Source organism: Penaeus chinensis, chromosome 10, assembly GCF_019202785.1.
Source record: "Penaeus chinensis breed Huanghai No. 1 chromosome 10, ASM1920278v2, whole genome shotgun sequence".
Taxonomy (NCBI): domain Eukaryota; kingdom Metazoa; phylum Arthropoda; class Malacostraca; order Decapoda; family Penaeidae; genus Penaeus; species Penaeus chinensis.
The window spans coordinates 34,822,170-34,842,169 of NC_061828.1; the positions used below are offsets into that span (position 1 = coordinate 34,822,170).

A 20,000-nucleotide genomic window follows, 5' to 3' on the forward strand; every position below is an offset into this window, starting at 1 on the left:
GGATTAAGGAAATAGGATCAACCTTATTAGGCTTAGAGTCTTATAAAGCGAGTGAGAGTTTAATGAAAACAGCTGGAATGGACCATTTGATGCTGAGTTATAATGAATCGATGTTTTCAGATATATGACAATCTTTTTTAAGGGATCATTATCGCCATTTTCGCAGTTAGAAATCAATTGAAGTTTAACTTTGGCCAATCTGTCCGTAAATATATAGATACAGAAATTAAATTCTTTTACCAGATAGTGCCAAAACTCATTCTATATAAATTTGGTCGTTTAGTACAGATATCTTAGCTTCACTGATATCTAGAACGTGATAAACCGTCAGGAAAAATACGTACTGACCTCAAAAAGTCATACTATTTGCTGATAAGTGAGAGATTGTTAAGTCTTGCATATGCTTCACCCCCCCCCCCCCCCGCCAACGAACAGGAAATTACGTATTCTTAGAGTTAGCAAAAAAGGAATGACTTAAGCGGTCCTTAGCGTCACATAATCAAGGAGGAGATTAAACATCTTTATTTGCAAGTGTTTATGAACTGACAATCAAGAGCCTTTTAACAACAGCAGTTAAACGCCCTTTCTCCCCCTCCCCTCCCTCACCCCCTCCCCCTCCCCCTCCCCCTCCCCCACCCCGCCCGTTTTTCGACAGGAGCGCGACGGCCGCGTGGTGCAGCGGCGCGGCGGGAGGGGTCAGCCTCGACAATCTCCGGCCTCTCCTGGGCGCCCTCCACGACACGCTGCCCCTCGAAGGCCCCGAGTCGCGAGCGGCGCCTGTCTCCGCCGCCGATGTGGAGGATGTCCTGCGGGATGGTTACCAGAGGGCACAGGAACTCGCCCTCAGGGAGAGTGAACAAAGTAAGCAGTCTATCTCGTTAGTTAAGATGACTATGGCTCTCTTTCTCTGTCTCTTTACCTACCTATCACTGTCTAGTTATTCTAGTAGATAACATAAAAACGTAGAAGGCTATTCCATTCGTTATAAAAACACAATAATAAAAAAAAAAAATAGAATGTAAGTGATAATCTTAAAAGATGGCCTGGCTTATTAATCGTGTAAAACGGCCGACTTTGAGACTCTGGAAATATTATTCTCTATCCCATTCCCTTCTGCTTTCACTCCTCCCTCCTGCCTATTCCAACTCTCTGTCCTCTTCCCTTCTGCCTATTCTCTCTCTCCTTCCCTTGTGCCTATTCCAACTCTCTATCCTCTTCCCTTCTGCCTATTCTCTCTCTTCTTCCCTGCTGCCTATTCCAACTCTCTCCCCTTCCCTTCTACCTATTCTCTCTCTCCTTCCCTTGTGCCTATTCCAACTCTCTGTCCTCTTCCCTTCTGCCTATTCTCTCTCTCCTTCCCTTCTGCCTATTCCAACTCTCTATCCTTTTCCCTTCTGCACTCACACCTGCCTTCTCGGTCGTAGCTCTCAGGTTCCGGACGCCGCTACAGGAGCAGGAGCAGAGCACGATGTTCCTCTTTTCCTTCAGGAGAGCAGAACCCGAGGCCAAGAGAGCGTCCTCGTGCATGGGCCGTTCCTTACTCGAAGCTTCGAAGATCTTCATGAAAAGGTTTGTCATTTATTACTTTTGTCTCTTTTGTTCATTTTTTTGTACATTTTTTTTTTTTTTCATGAAAAGGATTACTCGAAAGTGAGAGGATAGGTGTAAATGAAGTCTTTCTTTTCTGTTTCTTTCGTTTCCTTTCTCTTTATTTCATTCCTTCTTGTATTCCTTCATTTTTTTTCTTTCATTCTTTCATTCATTGTTCTTTTTCTTTCTTTTTGTAATTTTTTGTCTTTTGTTTTCTTTTTTTCTCTCTGTTTTGTCTTTTGTTCGTTTGTTTTTTTTTCCTTTTTCTTACCTCATTGGATTTTCTTTTTCTTTTTCCTTTTCTATTTTAAAGTTCGTTCCTGTATTTTTGTTCGGTGTGATTATTGTTAGCCGTTAGTATCATTATTTAGATATAGTCTCCATGAACTGTGAACAAGACATTTATGAAGTTTGATAATGAAATATATGTGTGTGTGTGTGTGTGTGTGTGTGTGTGTGTGTGTGTGTGTGTGTGTGTGTGTGTGTATATATATATATATATATATAAGTACACAAAACATTTATGAAGTCTTATAATGAAGATGTTACAGACTTATCAAGTAGAATTTCCTAGGACCACAAACGGCGTAAAAAAATATCTGAACTAAAGCGTTCTCTCTCTCTCTCTCTCTCTCTCTCTCTCTCTCTCTCTCTCTCTCTCTCTCTCTCTCTCTCTCTCTCTCTCTCTCTCTATACCACTGTCAAAAATTCTATCGTCTTCGAAATTTTAAAATTGCTTTATATCTTTCTCTTTATTTTTATTTTTTTTTTTTTTTTTTTTTTTTTTTTTTGTAAGTAGTGAAGCCTTTTGCAATATAACAGGGCATTGATGTCTAAACAGTTTACACTTGTTACGGCTCATTATCGTCTTCAAATGCTTAAAATTACTGTATATCCAGCAAGAGATTTGTTTTTTCTTCCTTAGTTTTCTATTTTTTATAAGTGATGCTTTTTTACAGAATAACAGAGCACGGATTTCTATGCACTTTATGCTTATTGTGACTCATTGTCGCCGTCAAAAGTGTAAAATTATTGTATATGCGAGGGAATTTAGAGATTTATCTATTTTTGCTTGTCCGTTTTTAATTATATGCGAAGTTGTTTACAGTGTTACAACAGAGCACTGACGTCTATATACTTTATGCTCATTATAGCGGTTATTATTATAACACAGGAGCTAAAAGACAACAAACCGACAATCAGAACATGAAGTGACTGTTTTCGAGTAGAAAAAAATACTCAGCTTTGAAGTCCTTTGACTGGATTATCTAGAGCCAGCCTGCATCCGATTCCTCGCGCAAGTCAGGGCCACAAATAGATTCCAGTGCTGTCCGCGGTTTCGTCTTCGCGCGGTGGACCCAAGCGGCTGGCAGTAAATTTTACCTCGAGAGAAACCGTTTGAGGCAGAACATCACTGGATGCCGATAATTTTCTTCCAGTTATGTAATTTCTTACGTTTTGTGAGATATATAGTTTTTTTTCTGTGTGTGTGCGTGTGTGTGTGTGTGTGTGTGTGTGTGTGTGTGTGTGTGTGTGTGTGTGTGTGTGTGTATATACACATATATGTACATATATACATCTATATGTACATATATATACATATATGTATATACATACGAATATATATGTATATGTATATATATGTGTGTATATGTATATATATATACATATATTCATATAAATATATACTGGCCCTCCGGTCTTACACCCGGAGTGACCTAGGTTCGAGTCCTGGTCAGGAAAGATTGTTATATAGCTATATACAAATGTATATATATATACATATATACACACATATACATACATACATACATATATATATATATATATTAAAGCTAAAGGAACATATTTTTTTTACTTCCTGCCAAATGTTAAATTATCTAAAATCTCAGCAGTACATCAATCATCAGACTAGTTTGTCTATTACGAATACAAATAACATTTTCATCATTTTTTGTCCGACTTCTTTTATAGTCAAAACCTAGATTGCGTGTATTTATTTTTCTTTCTTTTTATTTTATTCTTCTCTTGCCCTCAAACTGTCATTTTTCCACTTTCTCTTTTCCCTTTTTCTTTCCGATCATCTTCTCATCACCCCCACCCCCCCTCTTTCACATCTTCTTTGCCTTATTTTTCTTCCCATTGTTATTCTTCCTCCTTCTTCCGCCTCTCCCTTTTGTACATAGCCCCCCCCCCCCCCCCCCATGCGTCACGTGATCCCTCAACGGAAGATCTGGGCGAGGGCTTCCCAGCAGCCCGAGCAGGTCAAGGGGCGTGAGAGGCGCTGCGTAGCCTGCTCCTTCGGCCAATTAAAACCTCGGGCCCTTCGACTGCCGCGCGACGCCCCTCCGCCGCTCCCATCGAGCTCCTGTCGCCGCGGATGGCCTTGGCGCTGATAAATGGCGCCGACGTGTTCCCGGCTTGTCAGCGTGTCAGCGGGCGTTCGTTGTAGCGACTTCCCTCCCCAATTATGGCCGGAGATGAATGAAGTCTGTCCGCGGCGATGCGCTGACGACGAGGAAACCCGCGGGCTCTCCGTCAGGTTGATCCTCCCTTGCTTGGCGATTCTTGAGAAGGAAGGCGGCGCCGGCCCCTCGCTGCAGAAGCGAGGGAGAGGGGACAGCCGTTTTCTCTTTCTCCTTCATATATACATGTGTGTGTGTGTGTGTGTGTGTGTGTGTGTGTGTGTGTTTATATATATATATATATATATATATATATATATATATATATATATATATATGTATATATATATATATGAATATGTATATGTATATATATGAATATGTATACATACATATATATATGAATATGTATATATACATATATATATTTGAATATGTATATATACATATACATATATGAATATGTATATATACATACATATATATATATATATATATATATATATATGAATATGCAGGATGAATATACATGTTTGTGTTTTCGTAGGTATTCCAACGCTTACTGTACAGTATATTTCCTTATTGTTTATTTAGCTCTCCATGGATATCAAAATCAAAGGACAGAATATTCTTGACAAAGACCTACAGTAGCAGTGTCGCAAGATACTCTCTATTGGATAATGACCGGAAACTAAAAACAAGGAATGTCATCCTACGGGAAAGGATTTCGTAGGGCTCACGTCTTCGAAGAAAAGGTCTTGTAGGATATCAGTCAGGGATTTTTTTTTAAAAGTACGTGTAATGCCGTCGCGTGTGTGCCGTTGTCATAGTTTATCTAAATAAACTTAATTAATGAAACTTAATCTTATAGGTATGGAATGGAATGCTTTCCACGTGATGCCGCAGAGGATTATATGATGGTTGAGTTTACAACGAAGAAAGATCAAAGATAATTTTAATAATCGCAAATTAAAAAGAATACTCTGTTTTGACTTCACTCGGAGGAAGAGGATAATGCTGAACATCTGAACAGGTTCGTTAACCTCAGCACATAAGTCATTCCCTCCAATCATACGGAGGTCATTGGGGGGGGGGGGGGTATCTAAACAGGATCTCTTGACCGTATCGCATTTTTTTGTGTCCTTACAAAGAGAAGAAAGAGATAAAAAAAAGATACATGTCATCAAGACGTCCGCACTGTCACTCGCCCGGTGCAGCTGGGAACTGCGGAGCTAAATATAGTCTCAGAATGCCATTACTGTAGAGGAGACGCATCCAGTTATACTGCATTATTAGACTGACAAACACGCCTTTTAAACTTACTGAACTAATAGGACGGCACAAGAAACCACAGATTGTCAGCTGACTGCACGGGGATCGTCGCTAAGGACCCGTCGCTAACATGCAGACGTATGGGTTCGCTATGACTCACTACCCTGGATCCTGATCATCATGTCCTTGAAGGTTCATACTGCACTAGAGTGATCTCGAGCAGGGAGGATTGTATATCATATCTAGTGCTATGAGATCTTTTTATTATTATTATTATTATTATTATAGCGCTATTGCAGTTTTGGGTCTTCATTTTTTATTTTATTGTAGCTGTTTTTCGTCCCCGTGATCGTGGAGTTACTGTAACCTTTGATTTTCATTCAGCACTTTCAAAATATCCCTGTGATATACGATAGCATAGATCACTTATAACATTTTCGTTACCTCTTCCTCAACCGAAACCAATCTCTTTTAAGGCTCCTTTATGTTGTTCAAAATTGTTCCTGATTCGGTACTGTCCGGTCTTACACTCCTACGTTTCTGTCCTTGATTACGTTACTTCTTGCATGCGATAGAATGATTGAACTGTTCTGAAATATTATCCTTCCTCTGATTCGCCGTTCTGACTGCAATCAATCTGTTTCTATAAATCTACATATCTTATTGACTTGCTCTTATACCGGTATCCACGTTTATTTATTCTGTATGCATACACTTTATAAATCATATTGGATCATTGCACTACACAGCGCAGTTCTTAATTTCGAGAATCTGTGAATTAATTTTGGCCAATCCTCAAGGTTTTATTTCATCTTGATAAACTAGAGAAAAATAATTTTCTCGTGGAGTGTTTCCACTAAAATCATCACCATTTCATGAAGACTCGGATAAATTTATATAAAACCGGATCTCAAACAAATTCCCTCATAATCTGGCATAAAAAAATAATAAAACGATCCACTGATAACTAGAATTTGCTCCTCCACTTTGACAGGAAAACCGCAAACAGCATTTCCTTCGCTAATCCCAGGAATGATCGATGTGTGTATGTAACATAAGAATTCCTAAACATCACTGTCAGTCTATAGAATTCGTCTGCTAGTGTCAAAAACAAAAGCTATCGACACATCTGTGTGGAGAATTCGTAGATGAATAAATGTATAATTAAGTTGTTATTGTGTCTTCAGAGGAAAATGAAGCAAATAATGGTAAAGCATATGTTTCCGTAGACAATTTAATTCATTCTGATTATTAATATGTTTAAAGGCAATGTGAATTTAACAATATATTGATTAATTATTATGTGCATCAGATCGTAGCGAACTTTTTAGTTTCTATTCTTTTTCATTATTTCAGTCTTGTGGTATTTTCTATTACAAATATCTTATTGAAATAAATAAACTCTAGTTTCTGTTAGATACTAAACCTAACAAGTATAGCGTGTAAAGTGTATTGTGATGAACGTGAATAAGGAAACGTAGAATTTATCGGTGTAGATTGTTATATATATATATATATATATATATATATATATATTATATATATATGTATGTATGTATAAAGAATGTGTGTGTGTATTTGTACAATAAGCACGCAGTCGCACGCACACATGCATTCGTAAGTATAGAAACATTTTTTCTTCCGCTTTCTTTTTCTTATATGTATCCACACTTGATTTATTTATGAAAGTCCTCTCACTATACCGCATTCATACCAGTAAACCAGTTCCCTTCAGTGTTCGTAATCAAGGCTCCCAATTGGACATGCTGCGCGCGCAAGATGTTCGTTGACATTTCGTCCGTGGACCGGAACGGGCAATTTTCCTCCGCGGCAAAATGCAATTCATCAGCTGAGGTTTGCTCAGGATGCGCTGCTGGCGGCTAAACTGCGCGAACGGATGGCTAGTTACGTTTTTTGAGGGGGTTCGAGGGAGGCTTTTATATTCACTTTTTTTTTATCCAAATATTTTTCATGAGTAGAAATACTGTATTACACACACACACACACACACACACACACACACACACACACACACACACACACACACACACACACACACACACACACACATACACACACACACACACACACACATATATATAACATAGTGATAATGATATTCTGTTTTTTGTTTTTTTTTTAAGGATAAAAAATAAAGAACGCGTACTACTTGATATGCCTCATCCCACGCTCAGATTATTTTCCTAATAATGAGAGAGAGAACAAGCGTAGGACCGAGACAGACAGACAAACAAAGGCATATAAATTTTGTTATTAAAGCAACGGTTTGTCCGGTCGACTTCTGAACCTGAATAGCTCCCAAACGGCGGTGATGGACGCAGTTTGTAGTTCACGTGAGGAAAACGCTGTGGCAACGACAATATATTACGAAGACGCTATGTTCACCAGACATTTTTTTTTTTCCGCAGCGAGGCACAAGTCATTCCCTGTCACCACCATAATTACGTGTGTTCTTCCCTCGTTGTTGAAAAAAACACCACAACTCAAACGATCTTACAATGTCATTTCAGATGTCTAGAAAACACCCTTTAACCCCCCCCCCCCCTTACAGTGAGCCTATTAACCCCCTTGCTTCCCACCGACTCTCTTAACCCTACTCCCCCCACCCACCCACACGGCAGGGACTCATTCCGCCCCCTTGACCCGCAAATTACAGTTCAGCATTCGCCTTTTACCCGCTGTCAGCTTCGATATCCGGTTAAGGCCGCTAGACCGCCGTTAGGTCGAGTTAATCATTGCTCAGAGGCCTAAGGTTGCCGACTCCCTTGGCTGTGCTTATCCTGTGACTCGTCCGTGGAACTTGGGTGTCGGGGAAATGCAGAAACTTTGCTTTATCTGATATTGCTGGTTTGATGTTTTTATGTTTTGTTGCTGTGGGCCTTTTAGTTGCAGAATCGGTGGTGGTAGTAGTTTAGGTTGTCTTGCCTATCACTATTTCACATTGGTAGTGAACACTTTCGATTATATTTTTTCCTGTCTGCTATTGTAGAGGCTATCCGTGTCCGTCCTTTTATCGTTATTTGATCAATTTTAACCCAGCAAGTTCGATCGTAAAGTAATTTTATTGCTGTGTTACAATTACTATGGATACTTCCAATAATTTTAAAGATAATTTCAGCTCCTCTCTCATCAGCGCCACCTGTGCGTAAACCCTACAAATTAAAGTGGATAATGGCGCCGAAAATAGCGAGCAGCGAGATACGCAATAAACGTAATAATTCAATCATTCATAAATTGAGGATCAGACATAAATTGTTCCGGCAATTTACTCCGTGTGTGTCCTCAGGCTATTGCTGTTTTTATTGCTTTTGCTTTTGTTTTTTACTTTCTTGTGATTATCTTGATCGTCCAGCAAATGGCACATCTGTTGGTGTTTACCTAAAATAGGAATTTTCTTTCCCCCTTTTTGTTTACATCATTTTTCTGACGCGCGCCAAAGGATGGATGTTTTTTACTTCATTTCAGACATGATACAAAATGTCTCGGAAGATAACTTGAGAATCTTTATTTCATTTTATTCATTTGTTTATTTATTACTAGTACACGGGATAATGACAGTAGTCTTACTTACCTAACAAAGGAGAGTTAGAAAAAAAATGTATATATAATGGTAGAAGTTCAAGAGAGTATTGTTTTTATTATCATCATTTTTATTATTACCATTGTTATCACCATTAGTAGTATTATTATTATTACCATTATTATCATTATCATTATTATAATCATAATTAATATTAATATTACCATTGTTATTATCATCATTATCTTCATACTGTTACTGTTATTATTATCAATATTAGTATTATTATCATCATCATTATCGTTAGCATTACCATCACCATGGTTGTTATTTTCATTGTTGCCTGCATTAGAATGGAAAACGTATTTTACAAAATATAAGCGTCAGCATCAGCTCTAAAGATGGCGTACAAAGTGAAGAAAAGAAGAACAAGAACATAAGAAGAACACAAGCAAAGAACACGAAAATAATAGAACAAAACACGAGAACACAATAAGAACGCAAGTAGTACAAAACAAAATAGCACAAGAACAAAACTCATCACGAACGAAAGTAGAACACAATTAGAACACGGAAAGAACAAACGAAGAACCACAAGAAAAGGACACACACAAAAAGAACACAAGAAAATAAGCAAAGAAGCTTTAAGAACAAGAAAACCCAAGCAAAGTACCTTACGTAAATGAACGCAGCTGGCGGCGGCGGCGGCGGAGGAAAACATTCGACGCAGGGATTCGAATCACCGAGAGATGGCTTAAAGTTGCTTTAAATAATCACATGAGTAAAGGCAGACTGATTCAATTTTGTTCTTTTTTTAAGCTTTGTATAACTAATATATAGGTGATGGTTATATGTGTGGACGTGTTATTACGTACAATTCGTGGCTGGGTTTTGATTAGGTTTGGGAATAATGGTGTAGGTTGGACGAACTGTGTCGTTTTCAAGGTTATTGTGCTAGTGAGGATGGAAGGTTACGTCTTAATTTTCTTCTTCTTTTTTTTTTTTTTCCTCGTCTTCGTCTTGTTTTTTTCGCTCCCTCCGTTTTTTTTTCTGCTCTCTTTGGGATTATCTTTCTGGTTCTTTCTGCACTCCCTCTTTTTCTGTTCATTTCACTTATTCTTTCTCGCTCTGTTTCTCTGTTGATCCTCTCGCTCTCTCTGCTCTCTCTCTCTCTCTCTCTCTCTCTCTCTCTCTCTCTCTCTCTCTCTCTCTCTTCTCTTCTCTTTCTCTCTTTTCTTTATTATTTTATCCATACCTTCGTTTTAAGATTCATCATATTCATATCGCATCAGCTTGAAAGACTTTACAGTGAAATCGGACACGGTGAGATCTTTATAAGTCATTTGTATTTTATTTCGTCAACTGTCACGGTTCGATAAAAAGAAGAAAAAAAATCACTCGTAAAGTTCTTTTCCAAGAATACACATTTCCTCTTCCTGTGATATTGCCGGTAACCCACGCTCTACAGAATTGCATTTCGTGTATCCGACTCCACAACACTAGCCCTCTGTCTGATCTTTGATGACTTCTACATTTTACTTGGCTTGTTATCCTCAACCACACTGCACATCAGCTCTGTATCCGTTATCTTCACCAGCTGTTCTGACTACGTTAAAAGGCGTCAGTGTCCGAATGTGTCTGACTGTCTGGGTATTAGGTTGGAAGGCCTTGTTCACACTTTCACACACATGCACAAACATGAACTCACGCACACACGCACGCACAAACACATGCACGCATAAACACGCACGCACGTACAAACACACACGCAAAAACACACACGCACAAACACACACACGCACAAACACTCACGCACGCACACAAACACACGCACGCACAAACACAAACGCACGCACAAACACTCACGCACGCACACAAACACACGCACGCACAAACACACACGCATTCACAAACACACACGCATTCACAAACACACGCTCACGCATACACTGAAAGAAAGTCTTGGATATTGGAAGCCAAAATGAAAGAAAAAAAGACCTCTTAGACAATAGACAGAGATATTAATTAAAACACGCGTATGAAAGTTATGAAAGGACTTTTTTTGGGGGGGAATGGAGACTGAAAGAAAGTTTATTAGGACGCATAGAGACGACTCTTTCGTTTCTTGGATATAATGGAATGTTTACAGGAATATAAAGTATGTTTACAGGTTACTAATCAAGTAGACAAAGAAAAAAAGTTATGACTTTCGATAAACAAAGGAAGTCCATGATTGTGTGGTTAATAAGGGTTCAAAAGCAAGGCCTCTTAATTTTATTGGTCATGATTTTTGGCGGGAAATTTGGCGGTGACTTTAGCTGGATTATTGGTGGTGACTTTTGGCGGGAAATTTGGTGGTGACTTTTGGCGGAATTTCTCCATGAAAATCATCTGTCTGGATGAGTACATGCTTATTCTATTATTGACATCACTGTTATCTTTATTATTGCTATTCTTATAATTGTTGTTATTATTATCATATAATTATTGTTATCATTATTATTATTATCATTATTATGGTCTTTTTCATTATTACTACTAATAATGTTAACATTACTACAATGAATATCATCATTACTGTTAATATTGTTACTGCTACTGCTAGTACTGCTGCTATTATTATTATCATCATCATTATTATTATTATTATTATTATTATCACTAATACTAATAGTACTAGCACTGAAATAATTATCATTACCATCATTATTACTATTATTATCATTGGTAATATTATAGAATTATCATTATCGTTATCATAACCATCACTGTTAATATAATGATTATTATTATCTATTTTTCTCCCGTTTTCTTTAATCGCTGGGATAACTCTCCGAAGTTGCGTTGAAATCCTACCGACATTATTTTATTATTTACTTGATCAATTAGATAAATTATTGATGAATGAAGAACCAAATTTAGTGTCGATAGCTTCACATTTATCGTCTTGTATGAGTATTAATAGGGATACTGAGGTAATCTTTTTCAGTCGACATTTTTTTTAACAAGCGGATAACGCGTTACGTAATGACTATTTGCCATGTCGGATCAGTTTAATAATTATTATAATTATCACTGCATTGATTATTGAAAGGAAATAAACCAAAAAACAAGAGACAGTACATTTTTCTTTATATGAATATCATTGTATAGTGTGTGTGTGTGTGTGTGTATGTGCGTGCGTCTGTGTGTATATGCGTACGTGCGTGCATGAGAGAGAGAGTGTATGTGTCTCTGTATCTACGTGCGTCTGTGTATGTGTGTGTGCGTGCGTACGTGCATGAGAGAGAGAGTGAGTGTGTGTGTCTGTGTCTGCGCGTGTCTTGTGCAGCTGTGTCTTCGCCTGGTAGTCATGCGGAAAGGAAGAAATTGCAAGTTACTAAAAGCTGAACCTTGCTAGTAACTGTTTATGTAATCAGAATGAAACTGGCCTGAGCTGGAATTAAACCAAATGGACTAAACATTTATCTTCAACGTCAGGGAAAGCAACAGCTTCATAGTGTGTGTATTTTCTCATTGCATAACACGAAAGATAATGTTACATGATATTTATTTCTTCGTATATAAAAAATGAAAATGGAAAATAGATAAAATAAAATATCAAAGAAAAACTTTTCGTTATCTATCACTTTATGGTGAAGGTGGAATGTGGTTCACATGATTCAGATTAAGAATAAATACAATTGCAAGGAGCATTCCGCGCCCAGCACCACCCTTTCCCTGTTGGTAGAGACCACAGGGTTATAGATTTTATGAAACTTTTATTTACGATGATCATAGTTCTCTGCAATTATGCAGACGACATATATCGCTTGTGTTTTTTTTTTTTTTATACTTTGTTTAGTTTAGTTGTTTTTGGTTTGGTCATTACTGTACTTTTAAGGTTATTTGTTTATTGATAAATGTATCGCCTTCTATAGACGATCTAGTATATCAGCCATGTATTTATAATCTATGTAACATTTCAGCTTATCCCTTTATGCGTCGTCGATGCCAATTAGCCCGCTTTTCAATCCATTATTACACACACACCCCACTACCAACTCAAGATAAAGCGATTCAACATCCCAACAGGTTCAACATCACCGCCGAGGACGCTGCCATTTCCCTCTCACGACTGAACACGGCCATGGACAGAGAGAACTGCCGGAAGCTGACCCCCGCAGGCTGCGAGATGCCAAGGTCAGGTCCCTCTTGCACCGCGTGGCACCCCTACAGGACCATCGACGGCACCTGCAACAACCTCGAGCACCCGAAGTGGGGTTCTGCCATGACGCCCCTTTGTGAGGTACCTCGTGCCCGCCTATGAGGACGGTGAGTTGGATCGATATAGTGCATGACGGTGATTCATTGAATACTCATATAGATATGCAGATAGATAGATAGATAGATGGCTAGATAGATAGATAAATGGCTAGATGGATGGCTAGATAGATAGATAAATGGCTAGATGGATGGCTAGATAGATAGATAAATGGCTAGATGGATGGCTAGATAGACATATATGGATATAGATATATAGATATAGAAATACATTGCCATACATAATAGTTTATACTGATACATGGGGAGAAAGGAGGGAGAGAGACTGAGAAAAGAAAGAGATATTGAGTGAGTGAATGAGCGAGAGGGAGGAAAAAAGGAGAGGATAGGAGAGAGCGAAGGGGAGGAGAGAAACCGAGCGAAGAAGGGAGAGAGAGAGGGGGGCAGAGAGAGAGAGAGAGAGAGAAAGAGAGCGAGAGAGAGAGAAAGAGAGAGCGAGAGAGAGAGAAAGAGAGAGCGAGAGAGAGAGAGAGAGAAAGAGAGAGCGAGAGAGAGAAAGAGAGAGCGAGAGAGAGAAAGAGAGAGCGAGAGAGAGAAAGAGAGAGCGAGAGAGAGAAAGAGAGAGCGAGAGAGAGAAAGAGAGAGCGAGAGAGAGAAAGAGAGAGCGAGAGAGAGAAAGAGAGAGCGAGAGAGAGAAAGAGAGAGCGAGAGAAAGAGAGAGCGAGAGAGAGAGAGAGAGAGGGAGAAATAGAGAGAGAGAGAGAGAGAGAGAGAGAGAGAGAAAGCGAGAGAGAGAGAGAGAGAAAGCGAGAGAGAGAGAGAGTGAGAGAAAGAGGGAGAGAAAGAGGGAGAGAAAGAGGGAGAGAAAGAGAGAGAGAGAGAGAGAGAGAGAGAGAGAGAGAGAGAGGGAGAGAGAGAGAAAGAGGGAGAGAGAGAGAGAAAGAGGGAGAGAGAGAAAGAGGGAGAGAGAGAAAGAGGGAGAGAGAGAGAGAAAGAGGGAGAGAGAGAGAGAAAGAGAGAGAGAGAAAGAGGGAGAGAGCGAGAGCGAGAGTGAGCGACAGAGAGGAGGAGAGACCGAGAGCGAGCGACAGAGAGGAGGAGGAGAGTGCGAGAACGAGCGCCGAAGATAGAGATATAGAGCGTTAATTCATCTAACCTACACCAAACCCACCATTTCACTCAATCTCACCACATCAGTCAGACAAAAATCCACGGGGTTCGAGAGAGACCACAGACCACTCTTTACGCCTATCAACAGCTCACTCTCGCGCGCAGTTCTCTCACCCTTATCCCTCCCTCTCGCGTGGCGGTAACAGAGCTCTAACAGAAAGCTATTTTTAACAGTAAATAGAAACATAGGCGGAGACGATAGGGGGCAATGCCCTGTGTGTGTGTGTGTGTGTGTGTGTGTGTGTGTGTGTGTGTGTGTGTGTGTGTTTCGTGTGTGTATGTGTATGTGTGTGTGTGTGCGTGTTCTGTGTGTGCGTGTTCTGTGTGTGTGTGTGTGTGTGTGTGTGTGTGTGTGTGTGTGTGTGTGTGTGTGTGTTCTGTGTGTGCGTGTTCTGTGTGTGCGTGTTCTGTGTGTGTGTGTGTGTGTGTGTGTTCTGTGTGTGTGTTCTGTTGTGTATGTGTGTGTGTGTGTGTGTGTGTTTGTTTTGCGTGTGTGTGTTTTGCGTGTGTGTGTGTGGGTGTGTGTTCTGTGTGTGTGTGTTCTGTGTGTGCGTGTTCTGTGTGTGCGTGTTCTGTGTGTGCGTGTTCTGTGTGTGTGTGTGTGTGTGTGTGTGTGTGTGTGTGTTCTGTGTGTGTGTTCTGTGTGTGTGTTCTGTGTGTGTATGTGTGTGTGTGTTTGTTTTGCGTGTGTGTGTTTTGCGTGTGTGTGTGGGTGTTGTGTGTTGTGTGTTGTGTGTTTTGTGTGTGTGTGTGTGTGTTTTGCGTGTGTGTGTGTGTGTTTTGCGTGCGTGTGTGTGTGTTTTGCGTGTGTGTGTGTGTGTGTGTGTGTGTGTGTGTGTGTGTGTGTGTGTGTTTTGCGTGTGTGTGTGTGTTTTGCGTGTGTGTGTGTCTGTTTTGTGTGTGTGTGTGTGTGTGTGTTTTGTGCGTGTGTGTTTTGTGTGTTTGTGCGTGTGTGTATTGTGTGTGTGCGTGTGCGTGTGTGTGTTTTGCGTGTTTGTGCGTGTGTGTTTTGCGTGTTTGTGTGTGTGTGTGTTTTGTGTCTGTGTGTGTGTGTGTGTCTGTGCCTGTGTCTGTCTACGTTGCCTACAAAGGCTCGATCAAACATGCCTCGCTATAACCATAATAATAAGTTCACAGTCAACTGCCTTTAATGAGTACCTCGAGAGAAACTCATTACCAGCCATGCGGAAGTCTTCAATATGGCCGACTCTTAGGGAGCACATCTTTGGTAATTAGTTTTAGGAAAGAGCTATGGAGTCACGTTTGCTAATCACCCCGTGTAACTGGTAAATACTAGTTCGTAAAAAGGAGGAAAACGCGAGGATAAAGGAAGGGAAAGGAAAAGGAAAAGGAGAGATTGATAGGAGGGACTGAGGCATAGCATTTTTTGCGTTATAATCGGATTTTTGTGTAGAGGAACAACATCGACCATAATCATATTAATGATATATTCCCTGTAATGATAAAATAAAATCCCAACCGAAATCATAATCATAACATAAGACTGTTTTTTATGGTGACCCTTTAAGTACTAAATTATTAGAATATTGATTGGATTACCAAAAGTGATAGTGCTTGTCTTTATCACTATCATCAATAGTGATGATAACACGGACGATAATTACAAGAATGGCAGTAACAGAGACGATGAAATCGTGACACTCATTTCGCTCATTTCGTGAAGGAAAAAAATGTCATTGCCCCTCTCAGGAAGGCGTGTCCCGTTAAAGACAGCAATAACTCATCCACAATCCGCCCCCTGACGCCCCCGCCTCCCCTACAACGCCCCCCGCTTCCCCCTCACCCTCCTCACCCCCCGCTTCACCCTCACCCACCCCCGCTTCACTCTCACCCGCACCCCTTCCCCGCTTCACTCTCACTCTCACCCCTCCCCCGCTTCACCCTCACCCCTCACCCGCTTCCCCCTCACCCCTCCCCCCCTTCCCCCTCACCCCTCCCCCCCTCCCCCCGGTGTTTCTCGAAGATTCCCACGTTAGTCGTTTCCATATTTCCTCGCCTTGTCTCTTCTCCTCATCTACTATTCTCCAAGCGTTGTTTTTACATTTCCTCCTATTTTTTTTTTTTCCCTCCTTGCCTCATCTTCTATTCTCCAAACGTCGTTTATTTATTTCCTGTAGACTGCTTCTTCTTCTTCTTCTTCTTCTTCTTCTTCATCTTCTTCTTCTTCTTCTTCTTTTTCTTCTTCTTTCTGTTCATCCGTTTTCTCCTTACTCTCAGTTTACACCTTTCCGTCTGTACGCTTTTTTATGCATCTCGTCTTATATTTTTATGCTTTTTGTTGACAGATATTTTTTTTTTTCAGTTCCTTCTTGTCTTCATTTTCATTTTTCATTGCTATTATTTGCATTCTTATTCTAATTCTTATTCTTTGTCTTTTTTTTCTTTTTTCGTCTTTTCTTAATTTTCTATTTATTTTTATTATTTTTTCCTTCTCTTTCTCTTTTTTTCTTCTTTATCTTCTTTTTTCTACATTTGCTTCTTTTTCTTTTTCTTTTTCTTCGTCTTCTTTGTCTTCAGCTTATTCTCTTCCTTTACGATTGATTTATTTTTTTCATCTTAACATCTATTCCATATCTATTATTCTCTTATAATGATGATTCTATAATTATCATTATTATTGTTATTGTTATTGTTATTGTTATTGTTATTGTTATTGTTATCTTTATTATTATTATCATTAACTTTATTATTATCATTATCATTATTATTATCATCATTACTAATATTATTGCCGTTATCATACAGACAGACAGAGAGATATAAAGAGAGAGACAGAGAGAGAAAAATAGGTTAATAGATAAGTAGATATTTTTTTAATGATATGGAATGTCTGGAAATGTTCTTACGAGAATTCAAGGTAACTGATAATTCACTAAGAATTATACAAGGGAGTTCAAGAGTACAAAATAGTTTCAACGTTATGTTTCTTTTGTATAGTGAATGTATGTTCTACTTCAGTCCCGTATTATTTTAATTTCACACTATTTATTAAACTTCGTGTCTTGAGTTTGTAATTACGAGAAGCTAAAATAACGTGTATTTTTATTATTGTTAGTCATGAAGGAGAGACTATTAGGTAACCGCCTAACCGCTAGTCTTTCATGACGATGAATAAAAGCATTAGTCTTCAACTGGCGCTTGTACAGGAAAGCAATTATGATTCCGTAGTAACACCGAAGTGCGCATTTAGATGATCACTTGTTAACCGCAGTTCTCATGGAACCCAAAATCATATTCTAATGGATGTCTGGATTTGATTAGCATCGCGATGACCGCAGTTGCTAAAAGTGTAAATGGTGCGTCACAGGCCTTCGACGTAAAGGGAATCTGGGAGGCTGGAGAAGACCCCTCTGTCGGAGGCTGCGCGAATCCGCAGATGCTGGACCCGAGACCTAGACACACGGGTAGATATTTATGGTCACATCACTATATTTCGCATGTGCGTTTGGGTTTACAAATATACATAAACATATACATACACATATACATACAGATATACATCGACATACATACATACATACATAAAGTATATACAAAACAACGGTAAACGAAAATCTATCTAAACATAATGTGCCGTATCATTTCTGGGGGGGGGGGGGTGATGAGAAAAAGCTCGCCTATGTGTCAGGACTGGACAAACGAATAAAGATATAAAAAACAAAAGAAAAAAAACACGCGCACAAAGGGATGACTTTTTTCCCTTTAAATCTGAGGAGGAGACAGAGAAATGCCCCTTTAGTCACGGAAGTGCCCCTTAGTGAAAGTCCCCATCCATTTGAAAGACTTAAGGACACACATACATACACGCAAACACACATACATACACGTAAACACACATACATACACGTAAACACACATACATACACGTAAACACACACACATACACGTAAACACACATACATACACGTAAACACACATACATACACGTAAACTCACACACAACACGCACACACCTAACCTTCCATTGATACATAATAGACTGAGGCGACTCTTTGATGTGCGTGAGACAACCGTAGGTGAAAAAGAACAGTCTTTGAAGGATTTATTTTAATCGGTGGGAAATTTTGAAAGAAAAGTATTTACAGGAAAAACAAGGTCGATGCTTGCTCTTACTTTCTAATGAAACGTAGAAACTCGCTACAGGTATCTTTGTCCTTTTTACTGTCACCAAACACACACACACACACACACACACACACACACACACACACACACACACACACACACACACACACACACACACACACACACATACACACACACACACACATATATATATATATATATATATATATATATATATATTTATATATATGTATATGTGTGTATACATATTTATATATATACACATATATATACATATAAATACAAATATGTATACACACACTGATACATATACATACATACATATATATATATATATATATATATATATATATATATATATATATATATATATATATATACACATGTATATACACACATGTATATACACATACATATACATACACATATATATATATATATATATATATATATATATGCATACACATGTATATATATATATATATATATATATATATATATATATACATGTATTATATAAATACGCACATATATATACATCTATATTTTGTTTTCGCACTACTCACTCCGGCTTTTTTTTTTTTTTTTTTTTCTTCTTCTTCTTTTTTGCAGATGAAGTTGATGTTTAGGTGTCAGTGATAAATATTCTTGTGTGTACACGTGCATCAGCATTCACACAGACATTCGCGTACACACATACATACACATATTCTCACATGTATACACACATATCCACTCAGGTATACACACATATCCACTCATGTATACACGCATATCCACTCATGTATATACGCATATCCACTCATGTATACACGCATATCCATTTATGTATACACGCATATCCACTCATGTATACACGCATATCCACTCATGTATACACGCATATCCACTCATGTATACACGCATATCCACACGTATACACGCATATCCACTTATATATACACGCATATCCACACAAACATACACATCCTACTCCTCCCACTCGTCCATTCACAAGGGGGGGGGAGGGGACAAGCTTGACAATTAAATGCCAAAGTTGACACCGTTTGACACTTCCGACACGCGATCTCCGTGTCTTTCAAGTTTGTGAAGCCACGAGGAAGCGATGTGAGTCTCCATTTACTTTTTACTTATATCACAAGTGAAGTCCGTGTTTTATGTAAGTAATTTACCCCGCACTTCCCCGTTCTGCTGGTGTTCACGTTCCCTTTTTTTAAAAAATAGAAAATGTACACGACCAAGCACACACAACAACACGTCGCATGTTCATAATATATAACGCTGAATGTTAAGGACTTTATGGCCAAACCACAGTGTCCCGTTATAATTGTGGCTATATAATGGCCGGCAAGAGGATACGTGAGATGTTCGTAAACTAGAACTAATGATGATAAAAAGACAGGAAAAGAGAGAGAAAAGAACAAAGGAATAGAGGCATAATAAACGAGGGGAATGGAGACAGAAAAACGAAAGGAAGAGAGAGAGAAAAACAAAGGGAATAGAGACAGAAAAACGAAAGGGAGAGAGAAAGAAATTATGCAGGAATTTCCGCGTGTAAGCTTATACTGCCATATATCATCTTTAACGCGCGCAAACGCCACACCCATTCTGCCTTGTCTATTTAATTCCATGTGTAGCTTTATATATAAAAT

General features: G+C 38.9%; 1 protein-coding gene across 1 annotated transcript in view; it reads left to right on the top strand.

The window, feature by feature from the left end:
• LOC125029952 (peroxidasin homolog) overlaps positions 1 to 20,000 on the top strand; it is a 42,613-nt gene that overhangs the window by 8,428 nt on the left and 14,185 nt on the right. Inside the window, 5 exon segments of the mRNA XM_047620143.1 lie at positions 656 to 861; positions 1,425 to 1,569; positions 12,883 to 13,084; positions 13,086 to 13,122; positions 17,541 to 17,666. Coding sequence (XP_047476099.1) covers positions 656 to 861; positions 1,425 to 1,569; positions 12,883 to 13,084; positions 13,086 to 13,122; positions 17,541 to 17,666 — 716 coding nt within the window.